Raw genomic sequence first — 20,454 nt, forward strand, 5'->3', positions numbered from 1 at the left:
CAATATCTTTATATTCCACAGTCACAAAGAGAAATGCAAGAGTTATAGTGTGGCTAGATCTACGTCGAGGACGACCCGATTTCTAACTGACTCTGAACATCACTCTACACAAAACATTGAAGCTGTGAGGAAAGTTGATGGCGAGAGGAGCGACAGTGCAGTAGATAGTAGACGCAGTCGGATTGATAATGGTAAGTAGAATTTATACTTCATAAAAGTCTGGCAATAAGCAATGTGTATTCATTGGATTAATTAAAATACTGCCGTACTGAGGTAAACTTATTTATGATGTTTGGAAGAGCATCATATGCTCATGTAGTGGGAATAAAAGTCTTAACAATCAGTTTGTGAAGCGAGATGAAACACTGATTCATTAATTACATCATTTAAGTCCCCACAGAAATAACACTAATGAAAGTCTAAGCTTCTATCCAATGCCAAATTCCAAGTCTAGCCTTGTGTTTGTAAGATTGTTTGCATCTTCTTCCAATTTGGAGACTTATTGTTTCGCATAAAATGCATGCCTTAATGGTGGATGTTATGTATACTGCTTTTGCTTTAGTGCCTCCATCTGCAATTATATACGTTTGTATATTTAAAGATAAGAGGAGCGTTCACACTTTTTGGGCTCAAGCCATGTCGTCCTGATGGAAGGTTCCTTCAGTAGCTTCCTTTGGATATATACGACTACCATAATATTCCCAGAGAATTAAACTAAAGGTTTTCACAGAATTCTAACTTCTGGAGCGAGTACTCTAAGGGTTTTCCCTTTAGAATGTTGTAAATCAACACTTTTTCAGTGCCTCTTCAGCTGAAGAAAGCTCATGCTATATTTAAATATACAAATGCATATAATTGTTGATTTTGATACCAAAGATCAACAGACCATGCATGGTGTTTTTTTATTCAAGTTATATGCTTCCATCTATTAGTACATCATACATACATATACCTAGGCACTTCCCCCAATTTTGGGGTGTACCCAAAATCAACAAATGAAACAGAAAAGGGGACCTCTCCGCTCTGTTAGCATACGAGATAAATGCATCTGTCATTATGTGAGATAAAAGAAAAAGGAAAGCGGTTGAAGATCTTCTATTTTTTCCACTGCAGTACTTCTGCCTTATTTCGGTATTTCACGCATTGTTCCAATGATTATAAGTATCTGCTACATGGGACTTTCAGCTATTTCTGACACGGGGCCCCGTCTATATAATTCCCTTCATGTAGAATGTTTAAAAAATATATCAGGAAACAATATTTATAAATAGCTAGGAAGTCTCTCTTGACTTTTTAGAGGTATCAGCTGTTTTGTTTGTGTATTAGGGTGTTCGTTGGTGATATCTTTATGTAATAATGTTAATTATTTCCATTTTACTAGGCCTTTATAGTGTCATAATTGAAATTAAAATGGTTAGGATCAGACATTGTTTCGGACTCACGTCAGTTTTCTTTCATTTATTATTATTATTATTATTATTATTATTATTATTATTATCATTATTTTTATTTTTATTATTATTATTATTAATATTAATATTGTTATTATTGCTTGCTAAGCTACAACCCTTGTTGGAAAAGCAAGATACTATAAGCCCAAGGGCTCCAACAGGGAAAGTAGGTCCTACGAGTTATGTGTTAAGCGACTCACTTTGTTGACCAGAGTTCACACTCTACACAGGATTGATAGTACATTTCTAGGATTGCGTTCAATCCCAGACGATTGCTCACAATTCAACTCCGCTATTAATGGGTATTGGCACTTGCTGGGATCAATGAAAAGGCCAAAGGGCATGAGCGTAAAAAACTCACCCTTAAGGACTTTCTGAAATACCAGAAGATTATACTTTTTTGGTACTAACTCCAAGGAAAAGAGTCATATGGGGGAAATAAATGCAGTGTATTGTACTGTATATACATATGTATGCTGACAGCAGTTTACTAATTACATTGTTTGAGTAATGGTGTTTTGTTCTAATGTGCAACCGAATTTCCTTCAAGATCCTCGCAAGACTCTTTGTCTCGTTTACGCAGATTTTTAACATGAAGATAACGAACCATAAGTTGGTGTATTTTCTCATTACCATCTATCAAAAATAGCATTGTATCATAAAAGAGCAATTTAAGGTGTGTTGAAGGTTATATAATAGCTGATGGATAATACTTATTCAATTCACTGGCACTCGGACCTCTCTAGATACATTGCTGTTTACCTATGGCATCGCATCAGCCTTGGCATATATATGATTGGATGAAAGTTAATGTGAGAAAATGTTATAAATTAGGTTGATGTTTTGAATCATCATCAACTGGTGTAACAATTTACATTCCATTGGCCGAATGTGAATGCATTTTACATTTGAACATAGATAAGATGTGCTTGAAATAGAACGAGCAAACTCTCAACTTCTTCGTTAACGTACCACTTGCTTGTCCGCCCTTCTGATGCTAGGACATTAGGTTGAATAGTTTAGTTGGTCTAATTATCTGCCCAACGTCTCTGCTAAAATTGACTGTTATGTAATTTTACATCGGAGAAAGAAATATCATCCGTAAGATACACATTTTATGTTTGGTATAATGTACAGTGCTATCTTATTTTTTAAAATAAATCACACTGATAAAGATTTCGAATACTGCAATGAATTTCAGAGAATATCATTTTGGGGAACACCAGAATAACAAACTACCTTTCTTACACCTTTAAACTGTTTGTGAAAGTAGGCAAGCATGGGTATGTCAACATTCATGTTTGGAAGCTGTAAGATACATGTCTCACGGTCAGCCAAGTCCTAAGCATCATTGAAGTAATTTTAACGACTTGATTCCCACTTTCAAGGTGCCCTAAAAAATTACATTTGCCTAATGTTTTTTTCTATAAATGCATTCTACAAGGAAGCAAATTTCCTTATCAAAGGCTGCTATGCTAACGATATAACTTCCGTGACTTTTCAGAAATTAAAGAGCACTGGATGTATGCTATGACCTGCAATAATTGCAATCTACACTCATGTTATCTTTTTTCTACAGGCATTACATTGTGTGATTAGTATTCACCTGAAAAAAAAGATTCAAGAAATGATATAAGGTGTTGTACTGAATTTAATGATAGGCAAATACCCTAGATATATCTGATAAAAAGTGTCAAAACTATAGTCCATTTCTTTTAGCGATGCATATTTGCACCAACTCGCGGCGGTGCCCTTTTAGCTCGGAAAAGTTTCCTGATCTCTGATTGGTTAGAATTATCTTGTCCAACCAATTAGCGATCCGGAAACTTTTCCGAGCTAAAAGGGCACCACCGCGAGTCGGTGCAAATATGCATCGCTAAAAGAAATGGACTATAGTACAGTATGGCTCTCAAACACATCAGCATCTAGGATGTCCAAAATTTTATCTTAAGCGAAACATAATTGATGAGGATTGTTTGAGGACGCAAAAGATCAACTACAAACTGCTTGACTCAAATGTACAGTCAGGCAACTACTTCAGTTTTTTTAGTGATATTTTATGATAGTATCTGACTCGAGATCAGTAAAGGATGCTTTGAGCCGGAAGAGGTAGGGGAAATTTTAATGAAAGATGAAACCAAGTACAGTACTGTAATGGGTTCCAAATTATTATTAAGTCAGACAGGAGTGGGCTAAAGCTTTAGATTTGAAAAACACTGATTCCAATGAGACCGTTCCAGTCAGCGTGTTCAGCTGCCTGTGAGAAAAGTCTCTTTAGAATCAGTTGACTTTAAACTGAATCTTCAGTCTGATCCTGCCTGCGCCTGTCGAATTAATGACTATGGTCGCAACTTTAACATGTAAAGAGGCAATAGATTTGTGTAAAGACAAGCTAGAAGGCAGACTTGGTCAAGAAAACTGGTTGCTAATCTTCAAGATTTAAGTAAATAGTTGAAGAAATGAAAGGTTAGATATGTTTACTACTTTATTGTTGGAATATAGAATGAATTCTGGACTACAGATCCAAGATCCAAGAGAAGAAGTGTATTGAATATATAGTATGAAAACTTGAAATTTTTGCAAATACTGTAAAAGTTATTTCAATGAGTATGGCTGAGTGATTTTATTTTCTTTGGGACTAACCAAACTGTATATCTACAGGAGGAAGGTTTGATATAAGAATTAATGTAATACCCAAAAGGAAAAAAAAAAACTATAAAAGCACAAATCACAATGTTGGAATATGATCCATACCAGATGTCTTGGACCTTATGAAACTTGAAAGCATAAATTATATTGAAGGTGTTTCCAATAAGATAAGGCAAGTAGAAATGATTGTAAGTAGCCTTCATTATCATATCTTGTCGTGGCAATATTGTATCCACTTCAAAGCAGCCTGATTACATTCGTAGAGGTTCAAATCTGTACAGATTACCCTATGTTCGCATCCATGAAGTATGTAGTCCATTGTCTGGATGGGCACTCGGAAGTGGGGCCAAGAACCCACTTATGAAGATTGTCTGCAGTCCTTCCAATTCTAGCTCTTGCTCGGTTAGGAGTAACCCAGTCCTTTCTACAAAGGTCTGTTCCATGATAAGGAAACTCACTGGTCTGTTTTTTCTCCAGTGTTCTAGGCTGTAAGTTACTGACTTCATGGGGTCGAGAATAATGGTGATTATGAAGCTCTTGCATGATTTCAATCTTTGTCTAACCACACAGTTATCATAGAGCGGGTGCCTTTCATCAATCTCGTTTATATTTCTGGGTCTTTGAATGGGCTCTGTGGATGTTTGGTGGTGCAATGCCTACCAGTCTATAAAGTACTGGAATGGGTGTTGGTCTTAAGGTACCATGCTTGATTGAGTTTGGAATTGACTATATGGGAATGACCTGACCTTTCCCAGACTGGTGAGCAGTATTCAAAAGTGGAGTAGTTATGCCAGAGCTAGTAGCTACCTTCTGCTTTACTTTCTTTACTTCTTCTTCTTTGTGCACATCTTTTCCCACTTCTATGTGGGGTCGATGTTTCTGGTTAGCTCCCTCCATCCTCCCCTGTCCCACGCCTCACCACCGGCCAATCCCCCAGATCGAAGGTCAACCCCAGCCACAGTCCACCCCCTATTCTGGTCAGTGGCTAGCGCTCTCAATGCATCATTTTCAGCCTTTGCTGCAATTACCTTTTCCTGTAGTAATTCCTGCTGCTTCTGAAAATGATGCTTAAAAAGACAGGGAAGCTTTCATTCATCAGTTTCTTATCTTTCCATGAGATGTTCAACTCCCTTTTTGCCTGGTAGTTTTTAAGATGGAAAGTACATGCCTGTGTTTTGTCTGGGTTGGAATATAGGAAGATTTGCTTGTAGTATTCATTAAGAAAATTAACTGAAGTAAAAACTTAAGTTCATGTTTTCCTCAAAGAAAATGCTATAAGTCTATGCTGAAGTTACGAAATTCCTGTTGTAATGGAAAAAAATGTATGTGGCATTAGAGAAATTCAGGAAATTACCAAGAAAGATTATTTCACCAAACTTTCAATTGGGCTTCACAAGACACTAGAAGAGTTGGACTAGAAGAGTTGGAAAACCCAGGCCTACTTGGCTGAGGACTATGAAGCGTGAAGTAGGCGATGATGAATATAGAGACATCTGCCGAAATTTAACTGAGGCCCTTTGCGTCAATAGGCGTGGGAGGAGATGATGATTGGTATAGAATCGTTACACTTACAGTTTGTGTTGGTTTTTAGAAAACTAAGTATTGACACTTTTGGTGAGTTTGCAATATTGTTTTCTCCTTCTAAATTATCTTTTACATAGCTAATAAAAGACCCAAGGAAAAGCTTATGGTAATTGTATGAGCAGTATGTGGACCAATTATACAGAGAACGGGAATGGGGACTAGATCAGATCATTATATTTTTATGTGGATCCTGACAAAGTTTGTCACTGAAATATTTATAAATGGCATCAGCGTTCACTATTGCAGTGTTATTTTTTGGAATTTTTGGTCTGAAAGTTTCAAATATATATTTGTGCTTAGCACAGGCGGGAAATCGAACCCTTTCCATCACGATAGCAGATCAAGTTCGTAACAAGTGGATGTAAGTTATTTTCCCATCAACAAACTTAATTTTCTTACTTTCAAATATTAGAACACAAATATTTCTTGAATTTGAATCCAATCTTTCTTTCGAGATGGTGCTTGGGTGTTGATCCTACATGTTCAGTCTCTGGCGCAAAGGATGTTGATGCATTTCAAGGTCTTTGAAGCCCTCTTTATCTTGGGGGAAAAGTTATCTTCCTTTTATTTAACCCTGTTATGAGTACATGATTATTCTCCAGGTTGGTCTTAAGCACCCGATGCATTATAAAATGCTAACCAACTTACGGGTATTAGATTCCTTATCCTTTATCATAATATTAATCTCTGGCACCAGCACTTAATTTTCATGCTGGCAAAGGTTTTTTTCATGATACAGTACTGTTTGTTCCAGCACAGAGACTTACCTCGAACCACTTTCTTAGGAGTTACCTGGAACCTCCTCTCAAACGACCAGAGTTTTGTGTAGTTTACCCTACTCCCGTTTTCTGTAATGGTAGGCCTAGCGGAAGGATACGTGCCCTGAGGGCAAACCCGAGGTAGGCCACATGTGAGCTTGGGTCCTGATCTCCAGTAAGTTCTCTGGTCGCGTCGTGATATCATCTCGACGCTCCTCTTTTCTCAGTGCGACCCTTTGTGTCTCGTTTACCACGTGGTTACCACATGGTCCGTTGTGCTCTCCCTCGTGCTTAGTGCTTTAACATTGTGCTTTGTCATTTTATTCCTTTGTGCTTTCACTTGTGCTTGTTAGTGTTCTCTTTCTTTTTCCGCTACGTGCCTGTGTCATTAACCATCGTTTGCCAGACTATACTATCTATCACGTATTACAAGGTAAAGCAGTTAATTCTAATAGTCTAGTCTTGTTTTGAGAGGCTCGATATTTAACATTATTATAGGAATTTGATTATGCCTGTGACCAAATTAAGGAATGATCTTTGTTGTAAATCAGTTGAAGCATTACAACTTCAGGAAACACTGGTTTCAAGCACTTTTTAGTTGAGCATGTTGGCATAAGTTAAGTTCTGTAGTTAAACTTTATCATAGTTATTTATTGTATATTTTTTATCATTGCTCTTTTATTACATGTTCTTTACTTTTTTATTGGGTTGATGTTTTTATTAGGGCCCCTGAGCATTTAGCATTCTGCCTTTCCAGCTATGGATGCAGTCTGGCTTGTGAGAAGGATGAAGATAATTTGAAGTAGAAAGGTGATCTGTCAATATGATGAAATACAAAATTCATTCATATATAGTTTCTACCTTTTATTCGTGGGGTATTTTAACCCTTTTACCCCCAGGCTATTTGGAACTTTCCAACCCTTAACCCCCAGGCGTTTTTTTTTTCAAGCACATTTTGCAATATATAGATTTTAAATTGCTCTAACAACCTTAATTTTTTGTTATAGAGAGGTCAGGTTGGTCTCATTCTTTTGGAAAATGCCTGAAGTTTCTCATTAAGTTATAAAAAATATGCAAAAAAAATGTAAATAGCAGTTTTTTGCAAGGACGTACCAGTACGTCCATGGGGGTAAAGGGATGAGTTTTGTGAAACATACCATTACGTCCATTGGGGGTAAAAGGGTTAATAATTTCCTGGTGAAGAACTCCACATTTAGATTGCTTTCGTTCTTGAAGCACCACTGTCTTTTACTACCGGGCCCCCTATAAGCAAAAGGAAGGTACCATGGTCACACTCTAGGATAATGCATAATATGCATAAAAGCGGAAAATTTCTGCCCTGACGATTGTATTACCATAATTTTCTATGTTAAGGCTGAACTAGTAGTAATAATGGTAAAATTGAAAGTGCCCAATGTTTCAGATGGAGCAATTTCGGCCTTAATCCAAGATATTTGTGTTAGTTGAGGGCATTGGATACCTTTCAACTACTTCTGTCGTCCTTTGATGATAGTCTCGTTTCAGAAAAACACTTTTCTTATTGTTTTCGAAAAATAGGTGTTTAAATTATGCTATCATTTTGCCGTTTATCACTTGGATTTCTATTAAAATTTCACCTGAAGATGGGCCTCATGATGGGCAAAAATTAAAGTACAGTAATTGAATTTCTTGTTCTTTTTCAAGTACTCAAGGGAATCAACTACAGTTCCTAAGTAGTCTCAGTGGTCAGTAGACAATTTTTGGTGACACATTTATAAAGGTTCAAATCTGCCTGATCTTGAGTATTGTTAGCATGTATAGATTTCAGATTCATATATTGTTGTATGTTTGTCTGTGTGTATATGTGTACATAGGAAGAGAAAAAGCAGATATAGCCTACATATATGAATAGAACAATATAAAGAAAAATTGTTTGCCTCTTGAGTAGGAAGGTCATGTTAAGGAAAAAGATCATTATTAAGATATATTCTAAGTAATGAGATCATAATGCCCTTCTCTATCTTTGACAAACACGGCTATCTTAGAAATGATGTGAGATTATAAATCTAAAATGTAAACCAACTAGATGACGATGAGAAAATACTGAAAATTATCGTAATCCTTAGCAGCGATGAAACTTGCGACTCCTTGGCGGTAACTCTCTGTTGGGATTATGAATACTTCAAAATAATGCTGTGACTAACAGTGACACGTGACATTCACCATAAGCAAGGACACAATGATATTTCATTGGGACTTCCTGCTGTTGGACATTTTGTCAGCCACTAAGTGAGCTGGTTAGCGTCGTCAATCGAGTGACTTCGAGGTCCTACCCTCAAGATGTCGAATTCTGTTTCATTTCTAATGAATCTATAGAAAAGCACTCCTCCTGCAAGGTGATCCCAGGCAGAATGATGTCTCCGTTATCCTCGGGAGATGAATTTAGAGGCGTATTGCCCGAGGAAGATAAATTTGCCATAGGCTCTTCGTTAGTTTGTGGCTGGGGGATAATATTCCCCGACGCTGCCAGTTCCTCGCACTCATCGAAGGAATCATCTGAGATGCGGACACTCTTCTTCCGCAGTCTTGGAATGTCGGACGCCCTCCTCCCAGTGTCGTGATGTGGCGGGGAGAGAGGGGAGGCTCCCAAACTTAAGGCGTGACGAACCATGGACGCCCCTGCAGAGCAGCCTGCAGCTGCTGCTGCTGCTATCAGGGCCGGTGTGGCACTGCCGAGGGAATTCTGTCGAAGGGACGAGAGGCGCCGACGATTCCCGAAGGCAGCAATCTGTTGCTCCTTAGTCATATAAGATACAGTTGAGTGGGACCTCTGTGATCTGGGTGTGCCACTGACCTCTTCGCCATCTTCACTCGTGAAAAGGTCGGTGGTTTTGCGAGGGAAATCAATAGACCTACGCGGGAAGGAAGGCACGGCCTCTTTAGGAAAGCATGAACTAAGGGCAGCCGAAGCTGCTGGTTTCTTACCCTGCCTCACGAACATCTGGTTGACGTCCAACAGGATGTCGCAGCCCTCCACGATCATGCGCTCGATGGCCAGGTTCTTCCGGATGTTCTCGGTTTCGCTGACCTAAAACACGAGAGAAGAATGGGTAGTGGAAATATGTATGAAGGGCATTTTCTTATAAGTGCTGACAGAGAGAGAGAGAGAGAGAGAGAGAGAGAGAGAGAGAGAGAGAGAGAGAGAGAGAGATTTTATTTTGTAATATAGAATTTTTTAAAAGGATTTGAAGGCCTTACTGTGTTGATCTTATGTTGTTAAGAGACACAGAAAATAGGAAAAGGTGTTGTTAGAAAAAAAAGTTTAAATTTAATGTGGTTCCATCCTCTCTAAAATATAAGGTATTAAAAACAATGAAAAATTTAATAAGAACAAGATCAATTTTATCCTGCTTCCATATTTCCTGCGATGAATTTCAATATTAACAAGCTACAACTGCTTTCACATCTCATGACTCAAAAGCCAAGTAAGACAAAGAAGGAATTGAAGCTATCTTTCATACGATAACTTTTATGAGATACTTCAGCTTCTACAAACTATGTCCAAGTGTAAATGAATACTCACTTCATCATGCATTTGCCTCGAGAGATCTTCTAGCTCTAGTCTGGCGTGGTCCAAGCTCTTTCTTTCCACATGGTTGTGGGGAGTGTGGGCCAGAAGCTCGTGCAAGGTGATGATGTAACGAGGTACCTGAAATAGAAAAACTGCTTTTTGAATTTTCTCTGTTAAAATGTCCAACCAGGAATGCAAATAGAAACAGTAATGCACTTCAATAAGATTTGACGGATGCACAGTATATTTTGTTTAACACACTATATTCTGCTTAACGCGCACTATAAGACCAAAAGACTACCCATTCATCCATTTAATAATCATGATGGTCATCATAGCAAATTTAACCCTAGTTTTACCTGATGCATAGGGTAGGTAAGGAACGTCTCCAGCGTCCTTCCCTGGAGGCTAGGCTTGTTCTCCAGTCGATTCAGGAATGCTCCGAAGTGCTGGTTCTGTTTGCATTCAGCCAAGACCTGCAGACTGTAGTGGTGGTTCCTCACGTACTCCTGGTAGATACTCAGCATTGGCAAAAGCATGTCGAACAAGTCGCCTGAAAGAGAGGAAAGGACCTTGGTTTATCGGTGATGTTTTTGGGGAATTACAGAAAGCAGATTATCTTAAATAATTTTAGTCGAGGTTCTTCTCCAAAATCTCATGGTAAAATCTGGTAACTTTCACCTTATAATTATAGTTAATTTTCTTCCTTAAAGATTATTAACTGGGATAATTAAATGATTCCTACTTTTTAAATTCTATAAGCTAGTACGAACACTTTGGGTGTTTTTTCACAGCCTCTCTCTGAGGTACTCTCAATTGCTGCTTTAATTTTGCTTAGTAAAAAGAGCCATTTTTTAGTATTTGTTAAGTAAATTCATTATTTTACAGAATTGATTCGAAATTACAGTATTCTGCTTTTTTTGGTTACGTTCCCCTGCAAATCAAGGTTTTCTGTTTTATGATAGACTGTAAAGCCCCAATTTTCCTTTGTAAAAATAAATATTTTATATGTCGTTTGTATCAAAAGATCTCTTAGTAATGATAATATAATATTTAAATGTTGGATATCCATAAATCTTTTAATCGCGGTGTAGTTTTGATAATATGAAAACATGAAATCATGAAAGGACATCCTATCTAACACTTTCGGAAGAATTTCAGTAAATTTATTCAAATTAGAGTGGACATAATTATATTTTAGGATATTTCTTGTTTTGGTGTGAAACCAATCTCAAAGAAAGTTAGTTTTACAGACTTCCTAGTATGGGTAAAAAAAAATTGTACCTAGTAAAACTCCTTAGACTGTGCTAAGACCAGGAAATGGTATGTAGTGAAAACTGTATTTGTTCTTACGCGAGTTATAAACCATCATCGTTTAAATGGGGTTTACTCCATTGTAGTTTGGCTACGACCAGAATTTAGGAAATCTTGGGATTCTGGTAACATTGTATTGTTGCCAGTATCCCGTCCGCACTGGGTTAGCATGACTTGCACCAATTAACTCCTAGACGTCGTTCCAGTTAGACGTGCTGCTCAACCACTGTTCAGGCTACGTTACGCTTAGTGCTTTTAGCTTTTTCTCTACTCACTGCCTTTGTGATTAAGAGTGTTTCTCAAGTGAATATGGAACCTGGCCCAGTCTTTGAAGTACAGTAGTCCTTGTGGTGCCTACATGAGCCGAGTGGGAGGTAGATCTCCATTCTTTGTGTCTTGGGTATCGTGGTAAGCAATGCTCCTTTACCTCTATGTTTGGATTTTGCAGGGATTGGCCGCACTTTCAATGGGAGAAATATAATAGGCGTCAGAAGATAGCTAACAAGGATCCCTCCCTTTCTGCTTCTTCCTCTGCTGAAAGCAAGAAGCAGACGCTTTCTTTCCTGATCTTGGCATTTCTCTTTCAGATCCATCCTTATCAGAGTGTCCTGAAAATCTGATACCTCAAGGAGACAGCCATTTTGTGCATGATTTTGATGTGTCATCACCTATTTTAATTAGTGAACCCGAGATCTTACACAGTGATTTAGATCCTTTGTCTTCAGCTCTTTTACAACCAGAACAAGAGAAGTTACAGTACATATTACTTTGGTATCACCAACTTATATGAACTTAAAAAGGTCGCCATCTTCCCCTACAAGTATGATTAACACGGAGCATATTTTTATTTCCGATTTTACAGATCAGGGAGTTCTTTCCTCCATGATTCAGAAACACTTACTGGTGAGAATTCTAAAAGTATACCTTCTGTATCACCTAAATGTACACCTAAGCGAGCACCACACTGAGAGGTGACAGAGCAGACTATTTCACTAGGTACAGAAGCAGCTTTGTTAGAAGAGGCTTACTATTCTCTTATCAGGACTCAAGTTGATTCCGACCTTCCTTTTACTCCTAGAGGTCTTAAAGTATGTCATCCCCTCAAAAGGAAGCAACCAGCTTCTCTCCAAGGGAGACTACTGCATCTTTTTTTTTTTTAGGTTTTTTAGGAATTACAGACCTGGTCGTATTGTATTGGTGCAAGTGCAGTGTTAGCTCTGCATCCAAAGGCTCATAAAAGAGTCCTACATTCGCTTTCAAATGCGAGCAAGGGTACTTTTTATACACATCAGTCAGGGAACGCACAAATAGATAAATGCTGGCTTTGTTAAGCATCATTAAGCCAGTGCATCAGCTGAACGCGTTACCATCCCTTCTTGCTCGCATCTCACAAGCAACAACTTGCACAAGCAACAACTTGCACTATTGACATTACTGGAATGAGTTTTTCGTCCTCTACGAGACTAACCTATACCTTTTTAAGTCCATCTAGAAATGGAAGTAGTAAGTTAACTTCTACTGCGTGTCCCTAGATCAGTTAAAGTAGCTATGGGTGATTTTAAACCTAGGTCCAGACAAGCTCAGGGTTTTCAGAGGAAACGGGCAACAGAGCCATACCCGCATTTCCTCACTTCAAGCCTACAATGGATTTTCAGGATGGTCCTCCACGCAAGAGACCAAGGTCAGACTCCTCGCCATATTATTTGGCAAAGAGATACTGACATTCTGGGTGTGATACACCATATCAATCCTTTACTTTCCCAAAGGCTTTTGGCTCAGAGAAGGAGAAGAAAATCTTTCTCCCTTTTCCCTCACATTATACCCATGAGTCTTGCACTCATTTTGATCAAAATTCTCCTTGTTCCGGGTCTATTGCATCATCATATTCTTCATGACCCATACGAGAGAGGAAAGATTTTTCCGGTAAAGTGAAGAATTCCCATCCTTTCGAGAAATGAGTCCAAGTACTTCTGTGATAAATCGAGTACTAGTGGTCCTGATCCGACGATGGTCACGATCAAGGACTCTCCAAAGAAAAGTAAACAAAGGCTATGGTAGATGCTCTGATGCTACACTGCAAATTACGTTATAGAGATAAAATCCTCTCTTTTAGGTCTCGTATTCTATATTTATTTCATTCCATCAGTTGTGCAAACAATTGCTTTACCAAAATCTAGTTTGCTCTATTCAACCAGTAGATCTCGAGGCAGATAACCGAGCTGGTATTCTCGATCCTAATATCCCTCTGTTCAGTGATAAGTGCTCGTAAACTGCCTTTAATTCATATATAAATGGTGTGTCATATCGTATATATCGTATGATTCATTTGTCTGGCCAGAAGATTCAGGCAATCTATAACATCGACCGAACTGAACAATTACGCCATCTTTCAGATAACTAAAACTTTCAGGTCGGTTCATCGCTCCTCTGATGTAGTAAGTAATTGTAATCAACTTCTTGATAGGTATTTCATTGACAAAATATCGTATAATTGCCGTGGAAGGGAAAAATATTTTAAGATAGTTCTTTTAAAGCATTAGAGAGACGACGTTTGAATCCCATTTTGAATAGAACTGTGACAGTCTCAGATGAAGGATCAATCTATAAATCTTCATCTCCGTATCTAGTTGGTAGACCAGATTCTTATACTGTATCCCTCCACTTGCTAAAGAAGGTTCTCATGATCAACCATTTTTAACTATGCTGTACATTATTATTTCTGGGCTCAACCTGTGCCGCTCCGTGAAATGCTCCTTTAGCATCATTTCTAAGGTATATAACTGCTATATATTACCAGAGAAAAAAGTTGCATAGGAATGCCAGGGATGAAACCAGCTCGCTCACCTATATTAGGTGTCGGGATAGAACTGGGGCGTGTAAACCACTATCAGAGGTCTCGTGCCATTTAGATATCTCCTCTTCAAATATCCCCGTTACTACGAGGTGCCGTTCTACATCCACTACTGACTGCTACTACCACTACCTCCACCCGCGCCAACATCTTCACTCCTTTCATAGCATCTCTGCTGTTTACACGCACGTTCCTTTGTTCTGTGATTTCGGTGTTTGTGAGTGCTTTTCTGCGCAAGATGTCGGACATTCAAGCTTCTGCATCCAAGTTGAGTACTAAAACTATGAGTTTTGAAGTACTTGCTAAAGAAGGTTCTCATGATCAACCATTTTTAACCATGCTGTACATTATTATTTTTGGGCTTAAGCCATGTCGTCCTGATGGAAGCTTCCTATAGACAGCTTTCTAAGGGATATTTGGCTACAGTGATACTCCCAGAGAATTGACCATAGGTCTCCAGAATTCTAACTCCTGGCGTGAGTATCCTTAAAATTTTTCTTAAGGATATCGCATAATATCAGGGGACGTATATCTTGATACGACACTTGGCAATCTTCACCCGAATACAGTTATCGCTCTGAGGGGAAAGAGCGGTGAAATTGAAGTGGAGCCATTATCAAGGTTACCCTTCCTCCCCTACTATTACAGGGCTCCAAGATGGCGCTTATTCCTATTTCAGTAGCGCTCTCGCACGGTGTTTCTCCCTGCTTATCTAGTATTCTGGATCGCTATTGTCGAGGGTTTATTATGCATTCTCCAGCCTCTTCTGCCTCTGGAAAGTTGAGTATTTAATCTTTACTGTGTATAATTTTTAGCTCCCTTCTCCCAGTAAAATTAGCATAATTTCAATGTGTTTATTGGAGCATAGCCGGTCACCGGAGGTGCCATTTTGGACGCTTTCGTTCGTCATGCATGCTTTATTTAGTCAGCAGAGTGACATTCCTGGTATTTAGCTTTAATGAATTACTGTACAGTATAGCTATTTAGGCAAAAATTATACTAGTGAAGATAAGATCATGCAAATAATTTTCCTCTTCCTAAATGTGCCAATCGTATACGTTAGAGTCTCAGTGATATAAGTAACCGAGATCTCGCCCTGTGCTAGGCTAACCTAGCCTACACGCTTTAGTATACTTTCATACATTATCCCTGTTTACCCTCGCATATCACCTTATCAATTCAACAGGAGATAGTATATCTCCTTGAATTAATTATATAATTCGATACTCGTCTCCTTCGGAGATTTAAGTGTAAATCCTCCTTCCCTCTTGAGTGCCGCCATTAAGCGACAATCCTATCTTGGTCTTGCCATAGAGTAGTACACTCCGGCTTGACTAGGCTAGTGTTTTCTGTCTTCTCCCCCTTGCCGGTGAGTATCCCGGCTTGGTTTTATGACAGTAACTCAGAGTATTCAGTCTTTATGCAGACGGCTTGGCTGCCGGGTGAGTAGTCACTCCCCTGCTGGCTTACAGTTGTAGATATAGGAAGCCTAGCTTCCCTAGTCCGCATCTGAAGAGGTAGTACAATGCCGCCACCTTCTCCCTTGCGGTCTAGAAGACAAGTCTTGTTTCGGCAGACCCTGGGGTGAAGAATCGACATTCTTCTGCCGCCCAGGATGGCGCCAATATGGAAACTAAGGTTTCAAATTGTGTTTGGAAATGGCCGGCAATCCTGCCGCCTTCTCCCGACACAATATACAAGACCCTTTCTCTGCCCCTCTCTGTCCTTTAGCGATAGCCTAGCCATCGCATGTCTGTGGCCGGTGTCCTACAATCTCCCTGCTTGCTGGGTAGAACGGGGCGCCAGCCGGGCTCCTACATAGGTGGCTTGATAGCTGCTCCGACTTTCCCCTACGGACGAGGCCCCGGGAAAGGTTGTGCCGGCCATGACAGCTGCCGGTGGGAGACCCATTGTCTTTGAATGTTCTTCAGTCCTCCCTTGGACTGCCATCCACATCACTGAAACCGGCAGTAGCCGGCAGCAGATCTTGTGGCTGGATGGAAGCTACAATGATTCATTCCCCCCTTCCATTTGAACCCTCATTCTGGAGGAAGGCAGTAGGAATAATAATACTTACACCCTTATTTATCGTGCTAAACTACATTAATAAGTTAGCCCTTCGCTCCATGCTTTCTCTCTCTCTGTCGGCTGGTTCCGTCAGGTATTAACTTAGCCGGCTGGACCGGTACCGCCAGGTACTAGCCTAGCCGGCAACATGCCGGCTGAACTACAGTATATGCTTATACAGTAGCCAGTACTTCTGCAGTATAGTACATACTGCAGGCAGAAAACTATAGTATATATTACAAAACAATCAACCATATTACTCTATCCCTCTTTCTTTGGCAATATTAAGACTTTTTTTATGTAGATTAGGTAATGTGTATGTTGTTGATTGAGATGCAAGGCAAATTCCAGAAAAGTACTTATCAAAGATACACAATCCAAATGAATAAATGATCAAAAATTAACTGTAAAATCAAATATTTCTATCATTTGGACACCACCCTGCTCCATACATCATTAAGGAAGACTTAGTAAAACAGTGTATTTTGATTTGAGAAGTGCACATAGACTGGTTAAGAAATCTATGATGATCCCCATCTCGTTTTACGATAGAATAATTGGTGTTTGATGCTTATCAGGAATGAGAGATTTATTCATCGATATTACAAGGTTATCTGTCCACTGAAAGTCATAAGTCACCATTATTTCTCATTAACTGAATGTAAATGAAGTAAAAGCAGGTCAGATTGAAATGCCTTGTGTGAAACCCAAAGACAGGAAAGCACTTCTAAATCAAAGAACAAAGTATTACCCGAACATAAAATAACAGATGAACGTAACAGCTAAGACGAGCAAAACCTTCCTGGAGAGGTAATAGTTCGGAAATTAAGCTTATAGTTCTCTTGTATACAAGATGGATCGCAGCTGTATCCCCCTCCGCTTGTTCCTTTTGTTGAAATTCTGGCAATTCTAAGTAACATTCGACATCCAAACAACCATTACTAATCCTTCATGTCTTACTTAACCCTTTTACCCTCAGGCTCTTTGGAAATTTCCAACTCTTAACCCCCAAGGGGTTATTTTTTCCCCAGCACATTTTGCAGTATATTTTTTTTTAATTGCTCTAAAAGCCTTAATTTTTGTCATAGAGAGGTCAGGTTGGTCTCATTCTCTTGGAAATATGAAAAAAAAATTCTATAGCATTTTTTTGCAAGGACTTACCGGTACGTCCATGGGGGTAAAGGGATGAGTTTTGTGAAACATACCAGTACGTCCTTTGGGGGTAAAAGGGTTAATATGTCCATATTTTATCAAGTCATTGAATCATTTACTTGCTGTACCAAATGACTCCATTTCGTTTCACTTACATAAACGCTGCCTGTTGGTAAATTGGTAAAGTGCGGAATTCTCCCCCGAGACAAGCTGTTACATGATACTCATAGGTGACTTTGTCCACAGTAAAATTATTGTAAGTAAAACACTGTAATGACATAAACTATCTATAGTCTATTCACTTCACATGACATGCAGAAACCTTCATACACAGACTATGATATACTGTGCAAAAATAACCACTTGCCTTAAAACCTAAATCACAAGCAAGAGAGAAATACAGGCATGATGGTAATCTCATATTATTTACAATTATGTATATATTTTATAATGTAAGATGTGTTTAGGTTCATTTGATAAACATCGTATGATAATATTTCAGAACTTGAATTTAGGAACATGTTGCTACTACAGTTTGTCTGCTTTCTTCATCCGGGATATAATGTCTTGTGTTAATTAGTATATTGTAGCATAAGTACACTGAGCAGTTAAAGTGAATCATTAATGTATGTGCGATATATGATGTGATTTGGAATTTTTAAAAATTTATTCCCCCATTAGATTTTTGAGAAGGCAAGACTGTCCAGAACAGGACTGGTCCACGACAAAAATAAAATTGATCAAGCTGGTTTTATCCTGTTGTTTGAGACTTCTACATGTTATTTGTTTGAGCTTCCAATCAGGGCCCTTAAACTCCTTCATTTGGCAGATTTTCAAAGTTGTTTTATCCCATGTTGGTAGCTAACAAAGATGCTTCAAAGCTAGTACAGTGGTAATGTGTTTTCCTAGCATTCACATGGTGGCCGATCAACCGCCGCCCGGGACCGTGAGTTTAAGCTGTTTACTGGGAAGGCCACTGCTTTGGTTGGGCACCACACTGGGGCAGATTTGGGCTTGCCCAGCTGACATTCTGGTAAGCATCTATTCTGATGAAACTGGAACCCGAAACCTTTACATTATGTATTCCAGTTCAAAACATTTATGGGTGATTCTTCTCTAGTGCACAGAGTTTAAGCTGTTTACTGGGAAGGCCACTGCTTTGGTTGGGCACCACACTGGGGCAGATTTGGGCTTGCCCAGCTGACGTTCTGGTAAGCTCTATTCTGATGAAACCGGAACTGGAAATCGAAACCTTTACATTATGTATTCCAGTTCAAAACATGTTTGGGTGATTCTTCTCTAGTGCACAGAGTTTAAGCTGTTTACTGGGAAGGCCACTGCTTTGGTTGGGCACCACACTGGGGCAGATTTGGGCTTGCCCGGCTGACGTTCTGGTAAGCATCTATTCTGATGAAACTGGAACTGGAACCCGACTTTACATTATGTATTCCAGTTTAAAACATTTTTGAGTGATTCTCCTTTCAGTGCTCATATTTTAACAAAAGTTAAGTTGGTGAGTCTTTCAACTACAGTGCATAGGAACAAAACCTCTTGTACATTACATTACTGATTAGTAAAGAAAATGTTTTGTGAACAGCAGAAGGTTGATAATCATCCCATGCTGTATGTTAATCTTATAAAAATTACGTGAATATTTCACTATTTATTTAGCTTTTGGAACATATCTAATTTCATTGAGAATATCCTCAAAGGTTTTATAATACTCATGGTAACCCTCATTACAAAAATTGTTCATAAACAAGGAAATGATATTCAACTTGAAACAGTGATTTTTCTCCTTGTATGTGCACAACACAAAGTACTGTCTGTATCATCATCATCATTATCATTTCCTATGTCTATTGATGCAAAGGGCCTCAGTTAGATTTTCCCAGTCGTCTCTGTCTTGAGCTTTTAAGTCAATACTTCTCCATTCATCACCTACTTCAAGCTTTATAATCCTCAGCCATGTAGGCCTAGGTCTTCAAACTCATCTAGTGCCTTGTGGAGCCTAGTTGAAAACTTGGATAGCTAGGTTGGTAGCGTCGTGGGCTTCTGTTTCAGAGGTCCCGAGTTCGCGTCCCCCGCCAGGACGTGGATATCGTGAGACCTTCTACCGGGAGGTACTCCCCAGGGTGGCGCCTGGGGCGGAAGGTTAGAGGGGGCTAGTGATAGTCCCTGCTGGCTTATGGTCGCCTGAGGAGAATGATGTAGATCATCTCAGAGGAGACCTAAAACCCGCAACTTTAACTTTTTAAATTTTAATCTCTCTTGGGGAGTGCATGCTCAAACCATCTCTACCTTCGACTGTACTGTCAAAAACTGTATGTATATGCAGTACATACACTGTACTGTATATTGTATAATGCCTAAGTAATCGAGACCCTTTATGATGCATATATTAATATCAATATTTGTTATAGGTATTACTGTATTATAGTGATCATGATGTTGAGCGTCAACTCATTAGATATATATATATATATATATATATATATATATATATATATATATATATATATATATATATATATATATATATATATATATATATATAGTTGGTAGACGCAAGTAAAGGCCTAGAACTTTGGTACATCCCTTGTCTAAAATCTAATTTTATTTCATAATTTTTATCAATCCTAAGATATAAACCCTTTTTTAGTGTGAAGTCATAATGTGGATTTCTTTAGATTTATCGTTATAGAAAAAAAGCCTTGGTTCATTCAGTATTAAAGTGGATGCAATATAAAGTAGGCTTTGTCAAATTATTCTCAACTTTGAACGCAAGTTTGTGCATTGTTTTACAGCCGTAGAATGCTGATTACCAACAAGTAGTCGCAGCGCTGCCACCAAGATACATATTTGCTGAGATCAGCATTTTTAATCTTGTTCGTTTAATGACTTTTCAGTTTCCAAGTGGTAGAAAATTTTCCTAACATACAGCTCCCTAAAATGATTGAAAATTTCTTTTATTTAATGCTCATCTTAAATAGTTTTCTTCCTATGAATCTTTGATATTTCTGTTCAACGATGTAAATAATCCATCATCTTCTAGTGTTATTTGTGTTTCAACTTCTA

The 20,454-nt window shown here is 38.7% G+C and overlaps 1 protein-coding gene across 1 annotated transcript in view; it reads right to left on the bottom strand.

Moving 5' to 3' along the window:
- Nucleotides 1-20,454, bottom strand: part of LOC137625532 (ras-specific guanine nucleotide-releasing factor 2-like) — a 100,065-nt gene that overhangs the window by 64,891 nt on the left and 14,720 nt on the right. Inside the window, exons 7-9 of the mRNA XM_068356441.1 lie at nt 10,352-10,545; nt 10,005-10,130; nt 9,407-9,509 (exon numbers count right to left, since the gene is read on the bottom strand). Coding sequence (XP_068212542.1) covers nt 9,407-9,509; nt 10,005-10,130; nt 10,352-10,545 — 423 coding nt within the window. The remainder of the gene's footprint in view (nt 1-9,406; nt 9,510-10,004; nt 10,131-10,351; nt 10,546-20,454) is intronic.

The sequence above is a fragment of the Palaemon carinicauda genome, chromosome 32, assembly GCF_036898095.1.
Source record: "Palaemon carinicauda isolate YSFRI2023 chromosome 32, ASM3689809v2, whole genome shotgun sequence".
NCBI lineage: Eukaryota > Metazoa > Arthropoda > Malacostraca > Decapoda > Palaemonidae > Palaemon > Palaemon carinicauda.